This window comes from Pipistrellus hanaki, assembly GCF_964339955.1.
Source record: "Pipistrellus hanaki genome assembly, chromosome: 17".
Taxonomy (NCBI): domain Eukaryota; kingdom Metazoa; phylum Chordata; class Mammalia; order Chiroptera; family Vespertilionidae; genus Pipistrellus; species Pipistrellus hanaki.
This window is the reverse complement of record NC_140519.1, coordinates 6,162,736-6,180,852: the sequence shown is the minus strand read 5'-3', so window position 1 is coordinate 6,180,852 and position 18,117 is coordinate 6,162,736. Positions and strand designations below refer to the sequence as shown.

The window sequence follows — 18,117 nt, the reverse complement described above, 5'->3', positions numbered from 1 at the left end:
CCCGCCGCCCTCCCCTCACCCAGCTCACCGTTCGGCCGCACCGGAGGGCTGCGGACCAGAGGGCTTGTGGACAGGCTGGTGAGTACCATGGCCGCTGTCACCTTGTCCATGTCCAGTTCCTCCGAGGACTTCCTGGAAAACAGGGAGGGCACTGTCAGCCGTGCTCGCTCTGCATGGACGGGGGCCCTGCCTCCTACCATCACAGGAGACAGGAGAGGCAGGAGGGGAGGGGCACGCCCCAGCGAGCCCTCTGCGGGGGCAGGACCGAGCAGCGATTCCCGGTGGCGGAGTGAAGACTGCCGTCACTCACCGAGACGGACACGCACTGGGACGGACAGGTCCCGCTGGCTCGTGAAGTTTGGCCGGTTAATCCCAAAGAAAGCGGCAATGGCCATGTGGACAGCAGTCAGCTGACCTGGGCTGATTCCCACGAAGGAGTTAACATCGAACATGCCTGCGGTACACCGGGGTCAGAACCCACACCCCCTCCTGCACGAGCACTCCCGGGGGCGGTGAGGAGCCCGCGGGGGCACCGTGTGGGGAGGAGCGGCCCCACCGACAAACACGCCTTCCTCCCGGCCCGCCGCTGCCTCGTGAACGCAACGGAGTCGCAGAGAAAAGTCAAACTGTTCCCGTCCAGGGGGTGGGGCTGCTCAACTGATTCCAGGACAATCGTACGAAAAGTTCACGGTTCGGCTCTCCAGCGAGCCCCAGGACGCTCAGTTACAGAGCAAAGTGCCCGTCCAGTCCTGGCCGGGGACCGGCAATACCCGTCTGTGGTTCTCAAAGCTCCTGCTCTCTTTCTCGGAAAACTGTTCTAGCCCACGACCAATTCCCTTTCTCAAGGCTGGCAGTGAGAGATGCTTCCAGAAGGCGAGTTTGCGGGCACACAGCGGAAGGCACACAGCGGAAGGTACCCTGCAGGTTCTCAGGACCACCCGGAGCAGCGGGGGAGCTGCTGGGGCCCCTGTGCACCCCGGAAAGACCACAGCGCCCCCAGGCCACAGGGCCTGGGACTCGGGAGCAGAGGGAGGCCAGCTTCCTGCAGAAACGGGAGCAGCGAGGGAAGGACTCAGAGCACCTTCAGGTCACTGATGCTCACGCACCCCTCCACCCCCATGCAGGCGTGTGGGTGTCACCGGGGCCGCCCAGGAGAAAGGCCTGCTGGGCACACTGTCCGCTGGCTGCCGCCAGAGCCTCGCCGTCACCACGGCTCCCCAGCGGCGGGGACAGGAGCAGGCCACCGTCATGGTCCCAGACGGAATGACTGGAGCTTCTGCTGCTCCTCCCGCTCCGCCTCCTCTTTTTAACAGAAGGGCTGAGAGCCGGGATCAGGGGCCTGGGAGCTGGCCGCTGGGCAAAGGCAGGTCCCCAATTCCTACAGGGACACCCTCTGCGGCCACACTTCTTTCTAGTCCTTGGTTTCAGGAACCTCCATTTTCCCTCCTGTAATCTGCTTTGCATCGTTTTATTTTATTTTAAAAATATATTTATTGATTTTTTTACAGAGAGGAGGGAGAGGGATAGAGAGTTAGAAACATCGATGAGAGAGAATCATCAATCAGCTGCCTCTTGCACACCCCATACTGGGGATGTGCCCACAACCACGGTACATGCCCTTGACCAGAATCGAACCTGGGACCTTTTAGTCCACAGGCTGACACTCTATCCACTGAGCCAAACCAGTTTCGGCTGCTTTGCATTGTTTTAAATTTTTCACATTAAGGTCTGTTTTAGAGGTTTAGTTGATAACTTAAAAGCTGGTCTATGTGTTTGTTTTTTAATATGAAGATCAATAGTGAAAGTGTCTTATAAAATAAGATTTTTTTGCATTGCCAAAGTCTGCCATGACATTTCAACCTCATGATCAGAAAGCAGGTTCCCAATGAAGAGCAAGAAGCAGAGCAGGCGTCAGCCTCATCGGAGCTCTGTGCGTGGCCACCTTTGGTTCCCGTGGGCCGGGAGGTCACGCGGACACCCCCGGCCTGCTGCTCACCCGGCGAGCCTGTGGTCTCGGGGAGGGTGTCACGCGGCTGGAACACGGGGCGGGGCATGTTCTGTTTTTTATCCGTGTTTATTTCTTTCGGTGCATTGCCATCTAATTACTGGTTAATTGGTTCTGCAAATGCAAATCCTGGTAATTAAATGCGAAGAGATGATGCTCCACGTGGGACTTGTCACACTCAGGGAAAGCGTTGCTGAAGCCGCCCGGCGGCCGTGGGGCAGCTGGAGGAAAAGCCCGCTCACCGGGTGGTCAGACGGAGAGTTTTCTCTGATGGGAACGGACTCGGACCCACTGTGGAAGGCTGCCCAGCCCCACGCACACAGGCTGAGAGCCTGTCCGAAGGACCTTCCTTCCCAGCCCTGGCTGAGTATTACAGGACTGTAGAATTAGTTCTTAAATAGCCCTTCGCCTTGTCCCTCTGCAGGCGCTTTGTCGCTCCGCTAGAGGCTGTGGTGGACGAGCAGGATCTCCAGACTCGAGAGCCACATTTCAGGGAGGAAGCAGGCGAGTCCATGGCTGGCAAACCGCGTGGGGATCCTGGTTGGAGGATGTCGGGGGAGAGGAGAGGGCACGGCAGACTGCCCTGAGAAGACGCAGGACGCTCAGCGCGGTGTCGGGCAGGGGGACAGGGACAGGCCCGGGAGCACAGAGGTGTTTCGAATGGCCAGGCTTCGGGGAGGTCAGGTCAGGTCAGCTTAGAGCAATAGTCGGCAAACTGCAGCTCGCCAGCCACATGTGACTCGCCAGCCGCGATTTGCCGCTCTGTTGACAACCACTGGGATAGGGGCTTAATCACAAGGAACAACAACAGCCTGTAATTATTGGAATGAGAGTCTAGGTCAGTGGTCGGCAAACTCATTAGTCAACAAAGCGGCAAACCGTGGCTTGAGAGCCGCTTGAGGCTCCCGAGCCACAGTTTGCCATCCACTGGCTTAGGGAGATGCCCTCAGACTTGCTTTTCAAAAAGTGCATCTGGCTGCCGGGTGGGAAATGAGTTTCTTGGGTTTGACAACTGATCTGTTATCGGCCAAACGGACTGTGGCCGCGGGTGGAGGGTGACGTCATCTGTGAAGCGAGGTCCTCAGGCGTGGCACGGATCGGCAGGCACAGCGCCGCAGGCCCGGTGTGCGGTGGCTGCAGGCCTGGCCCCCCAGGCTGTGGCTGGTGCTGATAGGCTGTTGTTTCTGTCACAAGCAGCTCTTCCTCCTTTTGAATGCCATCTGCTGGGAGCACGTGTCCACACACCGTCCCTGCTAACCTGGCAGCCAGGAGAGAAGCTTCCGGCCCCAGAGCCGTGACAGACGTTTCCCTGCAGCCGGGGTGCTGCAGTCACAGCGGGAAATGGAAAGGAGAGCACACCCCTGGGTCAGCACTGATGCCGCTCCTCAACTCCTGGAATCGGCAGTCTAGGCCAAGTTCCTCTACTTCGAAGACCCAGGGACCCTCAGACAAGGAGACGGCCTGGCAGTGAGCTCTTCCCTGGAAAGACGCAGCCACACCCCAGCCGTGGGCGTGGGGACAGCTCCGGCTAAGAGCCCCACACGGATCCGGCGACGCCCACGGTGGCCACGCAGCAGGAGCACTTTGCTTCCTTCCTGAAGGAATCTGTGGCAAAGGCGGTCACTGTTTATGCTCACTTCCATGGGAGGTGCTTCTGTTAAGGCCACAGGGAAGATGTGTGTGATTCTGCGTGGAGGACATGGAGGGCGGGGAGGGGACCGTGCCCCGGCCCCGAGTCCTGCCCACGGTGGCCGGCCTCTGCCCGGGTTGGCCACATCCAGCCCTCGGAGGAGCTCCCGCGCCTCAGCAGAGGCCACAGCAATGGTCACACGGTCAGGAAGAGCTGGGCTGTTTCCACTCGACTCCTGGGGGTGTGGCAGGGCAGGGCCGGCCTGTGTGCGGGGCAGGCGGGGGCCCAGGCAGGCGGGTGGAGGTGCCCTGAGCGGCGGGCAGTCTGCGGGTTAACAGGGCACCTGATAAGTGCCAGCTGTCCCCGGGCAGAAAACCGTAACCAAGGTTACATCTCTCACTCTAACATTGATTTGCGTCCAACCGGGCCACGGCAGGCTGCTGGTGGGGTGAGTGACCTCAGGGCTGGAGGCCTCAAGGCCACGTAGGTTTCCATAATGAAAGACCCTCCAGCCACATTCTGTGGAGATACAGCAGTCTCCCGAGGGCGCTGGGAAAAGATGGGTCCAGTGTGTTCTGGTTTGCCGATTAAAGAAAAAGGGGACTTCTGCCTCTATCTAAAAACCAGGCAGAGAAGACTGTGTTCCTTATCCCCACGACCTTCATTCCTGAAATAATAACATTCTTATGTCGTCAGCATACCTACAGGTGGGCTCGCAGCTGTAGTCATTCTATGTCATTGTTTCTGCAAAGAGAGGGGACTCCTTCTGCTCCGCCAGGCTGCCCAGGAGTGAGAGGGGCACAGGGGACAGAGAGGGAGCAGCTGGCACAGCACCAGTCCCTGCTCCGAGAGCCAGGCCTGCCCTCCGGAGCAGCCACTCGCTGGTGGAGATGTTGGCTGCGTCGTGTGCTAATTCACTCTCGCTCTAGATGGGAGGGGGAGGGGGGGATTGGGGCTTTTATTCCAGTTGTAAATTTTGGTTTAGCTCATGCTGAGCTCTCTGGGACCCGTCTGCCGATTTCAGCTCGCGGGGACAGAGCATGGTGGATGCAGCCGTGCCTTACCCGGCTTGTGCTCTGAAGAGGGGACCCACGGGTACGCGTTGTAGACAGAATTAATCCCTTTTAAATCTACTTAAGTTTCAGATTTGGCTTTAGAAAATATAATCCCCCCCCCCCCCCCAAAAAAAAAAAATGCATCTTCATTCTCTTAACAACTAATGTTTATTAGCATTCCCAGTGCGGAGGCGTTACACACGCTGTTTAAATGCTGCCGTGGCCGGTATTACTAACACCCCATCTACACAGGCCTTCCCAGGGCGCAGGCCGCCAGCCAGCCTGCTGAATGCCAGTGGCCCCAGGGGGGTCTTCAATCCACACACCATGCTGTCTGCACGGCCACCTCCAGGACCTCGATTTAAATCTGAGACGTGCTTGTCCTCTTCTCTCATTGATCTACATCTGTGAGCTAACCGCAGCCTGTGTGCACACTTTTCCTGTGTTACACTTACAGACATCTTACCGTGAAAAGGATTTCTTTTATACACATGGATTCCACACTCACAGGAACACAGCATGTACACGTTCAGGCTGACCCCTTGGATTAAATTATAGGCTCATTACTCCTATCGAAAAAGTGTTTTTGCTTTGTAAAGGATTCTTTACATAGAATTTAAATGAAATGAATTTTCTTTAAATAGAATTCTTATAATGTGATTAAAATGTTTTTGAATGATTAGATTTCAATTCAGCTAATTTACCCAAACTTTAACCTCTACCTCAATACCTGTTTTATTGGTTGAACCACATGACATTGCTGACGCTCACTGTTTTTTACCTCAGAGTGGCAGTTTCATACGGTTCGTATGGCATGTACTCTTAGGAAGCATCTATCTTTAGTGTCACCGGCTTTCATTGGAGAGAATCTCCTGCAGTACAGTTCACACAGGCTTCAATTCAACGTCTGCTGCGTGCCCAGTACTGCTCTGGAGGACTGCCTGGCCCCACGGCTTGTCCGGGGACACGTGAGGCCTGGGGGTGCCAGTTCCTGGGTGGGGGGTGGAGGCCATGTGCCCGGCGGATCCTCACACACAGCATGGCTGCTCGAGTGCCTGAGTTCTTTCACCATGTCACCGGCATGTTCCCGTCAGTTCATACAGCCATGGGACCGTCCATAGAAAATGGTAATTCCCTCATGCTCCAACCTGCGCACAGCGTCCCGTCTAAGTGCTAGGAAACCAAGCCTGTGTGCTGAACACCCGTGCTGGCAGCTGCACAGCGTGTCTGCTCAGTGCAGGGAACATGACCTCCCCCAGGGACAGCGGGAGGAAGCGGCAGAGTCAGGAACACAATGCAAAGGTCACTGCTGGGCACGGCGGGTCAGGGCGGCGGCGTGGCTCCCGGCCAGGGCACCTCCGGTTTCCTGCCCAGAGGCGGTGAACAGCGGTCAGCAATGCCACGGGATGTGGCTGCAGTAGGGACAGCCTCAGTCAGGGGAGCAGAGCGCGGGCACTGCTACTTCACACTCCTTCTGAAAACACCGCCACCGGCTCAGGAGCTGGGACACGGCATTCCTATCTAATGTAAAGCGATCTATCACCTGGCATGGGGCACTCTCGGGCGTGAACCACCATTCCACCTCTGCGGGCAGTGTTTCCTTTGTTAGGCTGTCACAGCAGTGTGGTCCCGCTTACAGGCGCACTTACCCTAATCGCTCGCTGCTTAAACTGGTGGGATGACCCATGCAGTCTACCTTCCAATTCTGTGCTAGGAAGCAATTCTAAGTATTTCAAATGCAAATAGCTCCTGTTAGTCAGCTCACGGTTACCTGCCTTCCTTTTCCTTTTGAGTCACCATCACCTGCCTTTGTACACACTGAGAGAGCCCAGGAGCTCTTGTAAGGAATTCACAAGCACACTGGTGTACAGGGTTTACCTGCGATCTGAGGAGAAGGTGAGCCACTTGAGCACAGCTACAGAAGTCTGGAGGAGAAAGCCCTTTGCAGGAGGGCCCTCACTCCCTCCATGAAGAGGGCTCCCCCCCTCCCGTGGAGTGCCGTCTCCGGGAGGCTCCACGCAGCACAGGGAGGAACCAGCACCTGCTGTCAGGTCGGCGGGCGGGGTTGCAGGAGCTGAGAGGGTAGTCACAGCGGCTGTCAGTCTGACACCTCCACGGAGCAGCCACTGAGACAAGAGCCATGCTGTGCGTGACGTCCCGGGAAGACGTCTGGGGAGGCTGGGGCGGGGGGAGCCCGGGGTGGGTGAGCCTGCGTGCCCCCGGGCGGCTAGGCGGCTGCAGACAGCGAGGGAAGCAGCAGGGGGCAGGGAGGATTGGAGGCGGCTCTCAGAGTCTCAGCACAAGTTGCTGGGCGTCCTGAGCAGGTGCCTGCGCAGAGTCCCGGGTCAGACGTAACGGCCACTTCCCCAGCCCCGCGGCGTGGGGTTCGAGGAGGGGAGGGCCCTGTCACCAGAGCCGTCTGCAGACTGCTCCGATATTACCTAGAGTTACCTTTATTATTATATGACCTTCAGGTTAGCCCTTTGGCCAAACCCTGGATGTCAGCCACCTCCTTAGAGAAATCTAACGGTTAACACTCACACAGCATTTGAGCTCTCTGTCCCCACCACTGTTCTGGTGACTTCCATGAACTCAGCGGGTCCTCAGGGTACGGCTAGAGGTCAGCGCTGCTCGGGGTCCTGCTCTCAGGGTTGAGAGAATAGAGGCTCTGAGAGGCAGAGCCAATGGAGGAGGCTGGGTCCTCACCCAGGCAGGCGGACTCCACAGCAGCGTGTGGACTGGACGTGTGTGTCTCCTAAAATCCACATGTGATGGCTCTCGGAGGTGAGCAGGCTCAGAGGAGGTGGCGAGTGAGGGTGCAGGCCCGGGATGGGTTGGTGCCCTTATGAGGAGAAGAGGCGACACCGGTCAGAGGGCAGCGCCTGCCAGCGAAGAGGGCCCTCGAGAGCCCGACCGCTGGCCCCTGCGTCCGGGACTCCAGCCCCCAGGCCTGTGCGGGAGAGCCTGTGAGCCGCCCGGCCGATCCTTTGTAAAAGCCGCGGAGCTGGGCCGTCCCCGGGGCCGGGGAAAGAGGTGGAGGGCGTCAGGCAGGGGACGGGGCCGGCCTGGCCTGTGAGTGCGGCTTCCCCCCGAGGCCAGGGCACCCGGGACCAGCTGGCCAGCGTGTGGCAGGGAGGGCAGGGCTCCCCTCACTGCAGGGCCCACGCCCGGCCAGCTCTTCAGACAACACCCTCGAGGGGAGGGGGGGAATTCTGGTGCACAGCGGCTACAGCCCCAACTGCTCCCACAGCCGCTAGCGACAGGTGCAGGGACGATCTCTGAGCAGCAACAGGAAAGAGGACAGTGACAGCTGTGAGGGCAGCAAACAGTGACCATCACGCGGACACGGGACCAGGGGCCACAGACAGGAGACTAGAGAAACACTCTGAACGGCATGCAGGCGCAGCCTCTGAGTCCGGAGAGAAACGTGGATACACCCTGCACACTGATGTTGTGAACTGTGTCAGTGGGGGATGGATTCCTCGACACGGATCTGCAGCCTCGGGCAGGTCAAACACTAGTTGTTTTATTTTTTAAAATTAACTAGTTAATTTATTTATTTTAAAGGTGAGTTTCCTTTTTTTAATCCTTTTAAAAAATATTTTTATTGATTTCAGAGAGGAAGGGAGAGGGAGATAGAGATAGAAACATCAATGATGAGAGAGAATAATTATTGGCCGCCTCCTGCACGCTCCTTACTGGGGATCAAGCCCGCAACCCGAGCATGTGCCCTTGACCGGAATCAAACCCGGGACCCTCCAGTCCGCAGGCCAATGCTCTATCCACTGAGCCACACCAGCGAGGGCAACACACGGTGTTTTAAAGAAACCTCCGGGGGCCTGGCCGCGCCAGCTGCACACCCACCCCCAGGCGCCCCAGGTGGTGGGTGGGCACCGGAAGCAGCTGTACAAGCTGGGTTCCCACCACAGCGAGGCTCAGTCTCACCTCGTACGCTGGTGATGTGAAGTGACACAACTTCTGCAAAACAAAGGGCACTGCCCCATCGGTGCCAGCCTTTCAGGGGAGACGGGTGCGCGGGTGCGGCACGCGGCCCCTCCAGGTCCCGGGGGCAGGCAGGGTGCTGCAGATGTCCCCTTCAGTCTCTGCAAACACCCCTAATTACCCCCTTACAGACAGACAGAAGGGGCGGAAATGAACGGGATCTTGTCTGGATGGAGACAGCCAGCCACCGAGCTCCCGTGACACTGCGGCCTGGCGCCATTTCACAAAGGATGGGAACACGTTCAGATCCGCTGACGGTCCGACTTCCAGGCGATAAAGACGGACTGATGTCAGGAGCTCTTTTAAGAATCTGTTAAGTGAGCAAAACAGTTGTTCCGTGTTCGTGGGAGAGTGTGCAAGGGGACCAGTGCATTCGGAAGACAGGACCACACCCTCCCGGCATAGGAGACCTGAGGGATGGGTTACGGCCCAGGAGCGCTTCCTGGGTAAGTGACCGGACCCGCGCACAGGAAAGCCAGCCCGGGGTCAGCCAGGCACCCGTCACCCGTCATCGAAGCCGCTGTCCTTCCACTGCCGCTTCCCACGTGCTCTCGGACCCGCGCTCCACGGGACACACCCCCCTCAGAGGCAGCCTCCGCCCTCACGTTTCAGAGTTAGACGTTCTCCTCCATCCTGAGGCCCAGGCCGCCCCTTCCCCATGGAGCTCAGTGTTTCAGGACAACAGAGGGCAGTTCTCATCCCTCTTCACAGGAAGGTCACCCATATTTCAAAAACTTGAATGTTTCCTGTAAGTCTTTAAAATTTTTTAAATTGATTTTTAAAGAGAGAGGGAGAGGGCGAGAGAGAAACATCCATCCTCCGGCACATCCCCTACCAGGGACGGAGCCCACACGGTGGGAATTAAACTTACAACCACTCTGTGCATGGGACAGCACTCAACCAACGGAGCCACACTGGCCAGGGCCAGTCTTTTCCTTTTAAAATAGATTAAACATCACACAGGTCTTTGATGTTTTGCACCAAACAGTCTAAACGTCCTAATTCCCATGGTGAGATAAGCTCGCACTTCCATCTGTCCCAGCCCAGGGCTGAACTCAGCATTTCAGGCACGATGTGGCCAGTGCTCTGTGAAGGGGGACCTGGTTCTGGGGACTCCTTTTTTTTTTTTTTTCTTTTAAATAAGCTTCATAAAGTTATAGTTCATATACCGTACCTCCCCTCCCCCCAATCATGCTTTAAAGTATGTAGCCATTGGGTGTGAGCATGTTTACAGAGCTGGGCAGCCATCGGCACTTCTGGCACATTCCATTCTCATTAGCAGTCACACATTCTCGCCAGCCCCTGCCAACATTCATCTACTTTCCGTCTCCAGAGGTTTGTCTGTTCTGGACATTTCACATAAAATGGGTCAGGCGACGTGTGCCATTTCAGTGAGTGGTGGGCTTTGAGAAGCAGCCTCCTTGTATCGGAAGCTGACATTCAGGAGAACCCCTCTTTGGAACCACTCGGGGGCTCCCCACAGGGATGGCTGGGCTGCGGCCCTCCCCCAACAGAGTCTTGCTTTCGGTTCGAGAAGAAATATCGCCATCCTAAAGAGGACCCCTTGGGTTTGGTCCATCAGAGGCTGGGAGCACTGCTGCCACTTTCCCTGGATGAGTAACAGTCGTTCGAGTACAGGCCAGACCCCGCACCAGTGGCCTCAGCCTGAGGCAGACGCGTGTTCCTCCTCTCTGTGAAACCTGCCGGTGGGCAGGGAGTTTGTAGGTCAGAGGAGGATGATAAAAGGAGAGAGTCCAATGGGAGCTCATGGAAACGAAACGTACCAGAGGGAACCTCCCCCCAAACCTCCATCACCTCGGAGGTGGAAGTCCATCCGTGTGGGTGAAAAACATCCTTATCCCCCGAGCCGGACACAGTGCCAGGCACGTCCAACAAACACTGAGCGAGTGAGTGACACCAGGGAAAACTCGGCACCAGTCAAAGCACCAGCCTCTTCTGCAGGCCCTCTTGACCCCGAGACTTTTCAAGTTCATCTGAGTATCAAGCTATCAAACGTCTGGGTTTTGTTTTGTTTGTTCAACTTTGGCTTTTAATTCCTTTTTGATCAATGAACCACCGAGGACTCACAAGGCTCTGAGCAGGGATTGCTGGCTGCCTGGGAGCTCCAGGCTCCTGGAGGCAACCTGGCTGCCTGGGATCTCCAGGCTCCTGGAGGCAACCTGGCTCCCTGCGGTTCCTGGACGCTGCCAAGGACCTCAGCTCACAGCTCCTCGCGGCCTTTGACCTCTTCCTTCCCGGCCTCACATGTTTAGATCAACAGTTTCTTCAACAACAAAAAGTGCTCCACGATGTAGTTCCTCCTACAGCCGCTGGTTCCCGCTTGATCGCTGAGCCATCTGAGTTGCACTGAGTTCATCTGTGCGTGGCGTGCAGGTCCCGTTACAGGTGTGCAGAGGGGCGGCGGCGGGAGGGGACAGGGCCAGGCCGGAGCGTTTCAGCATAAACATTTGCCCAGCACACAATCCCCCTACTGTCACCGACCTTCCTTTTCTGCCATCTTGCCTCCATGCACACAAGGAGAACTCAGATTTAATATTCATCAATTTAACCGATTCCATGGAAACAATAGTGATTTCTAAGATGAAAAGGAATTATGGATGCATGCTAATCATATTCTTGGCTGAAAAAAAATCATCAAAATTCTGACTCATCAAATGAAATGACTCATTAAAACACAGGCCATCAGAGGACACTCCGCGTGCAGGTCCTGCCGGCTGTCAGAGGGGCCAGGGGATGAGGTGATACTGTGAAACAGTGATCAACGGGGGACGCGTTTCTAGGCTCACTGTGAGCTTACGAAGCCCTCACAGGACAGGCGCAAACCGCCCTCGGGCTGTGTTTTCAGCGAGACCATCCGAGCTGCGTTCCTCTCTTCTCCCCAAGGAAGCCGCTTCTTCCTTTTCCCACGAGAGGTTCAGAACAGGGCCCAGCACTGGGGCGGCCGCTCCTTTGTGGCTGTGCTTTTGCTAGTCCGGTGAGGCCGTCTGCACTGTGGCTTCCGACTGCCGGTTTGGGGATGTGGGGGGAAAAAGGGGAGCATGAGGCCCGAGTTGGGGTTGGTGAGGGCAGGGTGCCTCCACACCCACCTTTCAGAGATTTGCTTGAAAGATTGGTCTAATCCTACATCCCCCACACCTACCTGCACCTCGGGCTCCTTGGGAGACCTGTTAGAAGTGATGCAGCCGCCCCGCTGGGCCCTGGACAGACGGGCTCGGAATCTCGGGTGGGCCCGGGACACTGGTATTTAGGAACTTCCCCGGAGGCTAAGGAGCGGCCCGCAGAACGGCTGGGCCTGGCCCAGAGGCCGGCAGGTGGGGACGCCGCGGTGATAGGACTGGAGACTCCGAACAGCACCTTCGGGGGTTCTTCTGGTGTCATTCAATTTCTTTCATCTTTCAACGTAAACACAGGACAGGAGCCTTCAAGCAGGTCACGTGGCAGGCAGGGTTACGGGAGTTTCATTTCAAAGGCTTGGTGTTTATATCAAGAGACTTGAGGATTCTCTCCAGTACTTAACAGGATCCGTGTCCACAAACCCTGCCCGCCTTCTGGAACATTTCTTTCCCAGTCCGGGTCAGAAGCCAGATCACTTAGAAGCATTCAGCAGCCTACAGACAGAAACTAGGTTCACCCGAGTCCTCTGTCCCCAGACACCGGCATTCCTCACCTCCGGGCACCCGGAGTGTTGGGGGGAATGCCGGCTCAGTGGCCACAACGATCCCGGCTGCTCACGGGAGACATCCTGTCAGCACTGGCCCACAGGAGGAGTTTTTGGGCGGATGTCTAACTGTCCAGAAAACTCCAAGTAACCCCTCTGAGTCATTTAAACTGTTTTTTTGTTGTTGTTACTGTTATTTTTGTTGTTGTTTTGCTCATAATTTAGCCATTTCAAGCACAATGGTTACATTTTCGGCACGTTCTGTATCTTTAAGATTGCATATTTACTCCTAAACTGTGACTGCAAGACCCCAGGAGTCCATTCAAACTGGGATCACAATCTCATCAGTCGTGTCTTCGTAGGAGCCTCGCACTAAACTCCCCACGAAGCTTGAGCGTCAGGAACAGACCAGTCAGCAAGCCCCATCGCCCTCACTGTCAGCTTCCTCCTGGCTGCGCTTCCAGCCACGGGGACGAGGCCAGACCTGCGACAGCACCGCACAAAGCTCACATTCCCACATTTGTAAGTGGCCAAGGCACTGCGTGCTCTTTAAATAACTGCGGGGGTTACAAATCCGCCTCCCTTTTAGCTAACATCAGGGCCTCCTGGGCAGGAATATTTTAAGGCGAAAAAATGTGTGAAATGTCTTCTAGTCCAGCCGTCGCCAACCTTTTGGACCCCACGGACCACCACTCGCATCTAGTCCACCCACCGCTCCCTAAGTCTTGTCCGCTGTTTCCTGTCACTGTGAGGAGACTCTCAGGTGTCCCACTGCCCGGCACAAGCCCTCGCGTGCACTGAGCAGCCTCGCGTGCCCTCGGAGTGACTTCTTGGGGAACTGTTCACTCTGAGGTTTGTGCCAGGCACGAGGTCACAATGGGGAACCGGACAGCTGAGCTCTCGAGGCTCCAGCATGAGCCGGAATGGAGGGAACAGGGACTCCACAGCCGCAAGGCTGGGTTAAAGGTTTTGTTTTCTCCTTGGCAATGAACAGATCCACAGCCATGAACTAGCACTTCCTGCTCCGTGGGACCTTGTGAGACTCGGGAGATACTGTGCACAACACCGCCCCCTCGCCCTCTTCCTCTCCTCGCCTGGGCCCCATCCAGCTTCATTTGATTCTGTTTCCGCAGATCCTAACCCGTTCCTTCTTTTTAGATCCTCTTTCTGAATTACTGTCTTCTTACCGGGATTATTACTGGTTGGCTGGCTGGTCTGTCTTCTACTCTAGCTTCCCTCTCCTCCCCTTCTGGCCACCATCTTCCATCAAGTCTGTAAACGGCCTCTTAAGTGATCTTGCTGAACTCTACTGACCATGATCTTGCCCCTTCTCCAAATCAGAACCCTCCGATGCCGCCACATGACCTGCTGAATGCCAGCTCTTGCCCACCCCCGCATGACATTCATGAGCTGAGTCCAATCTAGAATTGTCTCCTCATATATGAACCCAAGATGTTGCAGAATAGACCAATGGAACCTGCCTGGTCTTTGCATCCACCTCCCAGTGACCCGCTGCTCCGGGGCCCCAGCCACCCCAGATTTCAACGCCTTCCTTGTTAGTCAGTGCTGTCAAGAATTTTCTATGGAGTTTCCTGTCCCTGGAATGCCCAACCCCCAACTTGGCTTAAGTTCTACCCACTGTTTAAGGTTATCTCAAATTCGAGCAAGCGATAACGATTCCCGTTAGAGTGAATTGCTCTAGTTATCACATCCCCAATGCTGCGAACTTGGTTCTATTACTATGGTGGTCACCTCGCGCTTCCCAATCCTCACACACACCGGTCACTGGATGAGTTGACACCGCAGTTCCTCTGTCTAGAGGTGAGGGCTCTCCTCACCGCCATCGCAGCATGATCGCCCCACAGAGGAGGCCCAGGCCAGCCAAGCGATCAAACCCCAAGCCTGTCTTCTGAAGAGGGAGGCGGCCAGTGGTGGGGGAGGGACGACAGTGGTGCACAGATGGCAAGCAGTGGTGGCAGTGGGGGCGGTGCCAGCTGCTGGAAGCCAAGGGAAGGAAACCCCGATAGGCCTTGATTGCTGGCCAGGCCTAGGGACCCTACCTGAGGGGTCCCAGACTGTGAGAGGGCACAGCCCAGGCCGAGGGACCCCCCAGTGCACGAATCCTCTGATGTTATATATAACATACACATCCTCTATCCAATTCACATTTGAAAATACATACATGTTGACATCTACATTTGACCTATATTCTTTTGCTGTGACTGGCTCCTGAAGCAGTTGGGTACGCATCTTCCGCGATGGCTCACATTTATGGGCCAGGCATGTGCCTAGCATTACATCCAACACTGAGTTCATGTCTGCAGCCCTCTTTCGATCTGGGCTGCCGCCCCACCTTACAGCTGGGAAATGAGCCTTACGGTGCAACTCTCCGCGTCATGGAGACCCACACGTGTCTGCGTCAGGACCCAGACTCTCCAAGTCCGCGTGTTTAACCCTTTCCGACCCGGCCAGGCAGACGACACAGACTATCAGGAAAAGCATGTGGGGCCCCGGCTCAGGGCCAGCCCGAGGTCAGCTCAGACCCATGGGGTCAGGCCGCCACCGGGTCAGGCCCACGGAGCTGTGGTCCGAGCGGGGAAGGGGAAGCTGCTCTCAGACAAGGCCGGCGGCGAGCCGAAGGCTTCTCAGCAGCCGCAGGGGCTGTGCGCTGCCTGCCGACTTCTTAGCAACCCCGGCACCGGCACGCATGGGCCTCCCCACGCCGTCCAGTCGTTCACGCGCAGAGCTCAGCGGGCTGCAGGGCTGGGGCGGGAGGGGGACAGGTCCGGGGGGCTGGAGGACGCACAGCTCCGGGAGGGGCTGGCGCAGCTGCGGCCGCCCCGCCCCATGAGCTCACCCTGGCAGCGCACCCGGTGACATCATGCGGCCTCCAGCCTGCAGTGGAGAGGGAGATCAGCCCAGCTATTTCTAGCGGTTCCGAGTCTGCATGCTATTCATAGGGGCTGGGAAATGTGACCGAGCTGCCCGCTATCAGCTGCTTCGGGAAGGCAAACAGAGCTTATCAGTGAATAGTCACTGATTACCGCCCTTATCAACAGGCCCGTTAGGATGGCGGAGCTGGTGTGTGTGTGTGTGTGTGTGTGTGTGTGTGTGTGTGAGAGAGAGAGAGAGAGAGAGAGAGAGAGAGAGAGAGAGTGTGTGTGTGTGTGTGAGAGAGAGTGTGTGTGTGTGTGAGAGAGAGAGAAAAAAAGAATGTGTGTGTGTGTGTAAGAGAGTGTGTGTGTGTGTGAGAGTATGTGTGAGAAAAAGAGAATGTGTGTGTGTGTGTGTGTGTGTGTGTGTGTGTGAGAGAGAGAGAGAGAGAGAGAGAGAAAGAGAGAGAGAGAGAGAGAGAGAGAGGGTGTGTGAGAGAAAGAGAGAGAGAGTGTGTGTGAGAGAGAGACTTCAAAGTAGTTTAGCCCAAGAATATATAAAAGACCCACTGTGACAACTATTACTATTATTTCTTTAGCTCTTACTGTGTGCTGGGAATTATGCTAAATGTTTTTGTATTATTGTCCAGTGGAATCCCTATTACAACCTTGCAAAATAGGCATCACCTCTCCTCCGACACACACACTCACACACACACACACACACACACACACACACGCTTCCGGTGAGGAAGCTGAGGCCTGAGAGAGAGGTGATTGGAAAGGTCAGACAGCAGCACAGCCCACACGGGCAGGCACTGATCTGTGTGGCTCTGCAGCCAGGGGGCGGCTCTGTGGCCAGAGCGATGGCCAGCTCAGTAAGGACTAAACGGCACAGATGAGGGCTGTTTCCCCCAAGAAGCCTCAGCACCAAAGCTGGGCTATCGGCCACGCTTGGCGTCTCTCACCTCACCGGACCCCCGTCTCTTAAAGGGAAGGGGTGTGGAGAGCAGTATGTATGAAGAACCTGTGGGGAAATGATAGAGAAGCTGCAGACTGGTTTCTGCCCCAGTTCCTACAGTGGGCACTTCCTAGGGCAGTCAGTGGCTGCCAAACTGCGGCTCGAGAGCCGCGGTTTGCCGCTCTGTTGACTAATGAGTTTGCCGACCATTGGGTTAGGGGCTTAATCACAAGGAACAACAACAGCCTGTAATTATTGGAATCGAGAGTCTAGGTCAGTGGTTGGCAAACTCATTAGTCCACAGAGTGGCAAACATCAGCTCAAGAGCCGCAGTTTGCTGACCACTGTTTAGGTGCTAAGAGCAGCGCTTGTTCTAATATCTGTCTCTGATCCTGGCAGCCCTGGAATGTCCTTCCTGGCAGTCCGCTGGCCACACCAGCTCAGTGGCGCTGCCCAGGCACTGGGTCTGCCAGGGGGACGGTCACCAAAGCCAGGCTTGTCAATGCCCATCAGACCTGGTCACTCTGGAGCCCGAGCTTCGGCGGACGGTGCTGCGCCCGCGGTGCCGGGGACGGCAGGCCGCGCCCGCGGTGCCGGGGACGGCAGGCCGCGCCCGCGGTGCCGGGGACGGCAGGCCGCGCCCGCGGTGCCGGGGACGGCAGGCCGCGCCCGCGGTGCCGGGGACGGCAGGCCGCGCCCGCGGTGCCGGGGACGGCAGGCCGCGCCCGCGGTGCCGGGGACGGCAGGCCGCGCCCGCGGTGCCGGGGACGGCAGGCCGCGCCCGCGGTGCCGGGGACGGCAGGCCGCGCCCGCGGTGCCGGGGACGGCAGGCCGCGCCCGCGGTGCCGGGGACGGCAGGCCGCGCCCGCGGTGCCGGGGACGGCAGGCCGCGCCCGCGGTGCCGGGGACGGCAGGCCGCGCCCGCGGTGCCGGGGACGGCAGGCCGCGCCCGCGGTGCCGGGGACGGCAGGCCGCGCCCGCGGTGCCGGGGACGGCAGGCCGCGCCCGCGGTGCCCGCTGTGCCCGGGATGACAGGCCGTGCCTGATGTGCCCGCTGTGCCCGGGATGACAGGCTGCGCCCGCTGTGCCCGGGATGACAGGCCGCGCCCGATGTGCCCGCTGTGCCCGGGATGACAGGCCGCGCCCGCTGTGCTGGGGATGGCAGGCCGCGCCCGCGGTGCCGGGGATGGCAGGCCGCGCCCGCGGTGCCCGGGATGGCAGGCAGAGCCCAATGTGCCCGGGATGGCAGGCCGCGCCCGATGTGCCCGCTGTGCCCGGGATGACAGGCCGCGCCTGATGTGCCCGCTGTGCCCGGGATGACAGGCCGCGCCCGCTGTGCCCGGGATGACAGGCCGCGCCCGATGTGCCCGCTGTGCCCAGGATGACAGGCCGCGCCCGATGTGCCCGCTGTGCCCGGGATGACAGGCCGCGCCCGCTGTGCCCGGGATGACAGGCCGCGCCCGATGTGCCCGCTGTGCCCGGGATGACAGGCCGCGCCCGCTGTGCTGGGGATGGCAGGCCGCGCCCGCGGTGCCCGGGATGGCAGGCCGCGCCCGCGGTGCCGGGGATGGCAGGCCGCGCCCGCGGTGCCGGGGATGGCAGGCCGCGCCCGCGGTGCCCGGGATGGCAGGCCGCGCCCGCTGTGCCCGGGGATGGCAGGCCGCGCCCGCGGTGCCGGGGATGGCAGGCTGCGCCCGGGGTGCCCGGGATGGCAGGCCGCGCCACAGCCCACCGGGAGCTGCCGGCTCCAGAGGCTAACGCCTGCCCTGGGCCACACGGGGGCCAGGCAGCCCTCCACGCTCACCACAGGCCCAGTGCTGTCAGCATGAAGAGGCAGGCCTTTCTTTTGGTGAAATAAAGCTAATTTAAACAAATGGGGCCCTAGCCGTTTGGCTCAGTGGATAGAGCGCTG

The 18,117-nt window shown here is 58.1% G+C and overlaps 1 protein-coding gene across 2 annotated transcripts in view; it reads right to left on the bottom strand.

Annotated features, from left to right (window-relative positions):
- ZNF704 (zinc finger protein 704) overlaps window positions 1–18,117 on the bottom strand; it is a 97,406-nt gene that overhangs the window by 17,970 nt on the left and 61,319 nt on the right. For both annotated transcript variants that reach the window (XM_084864317.1, XM_084864318.1), the window contains exon 3: window positions 29–132. In XM_084864317.1, the coding sequence (XP_084720443.1) occupies window positions 29–132 (104 nt within the window). The remainder of the gene's footprint in view (window positions 1–28; window positions 133–18,117) is intronic.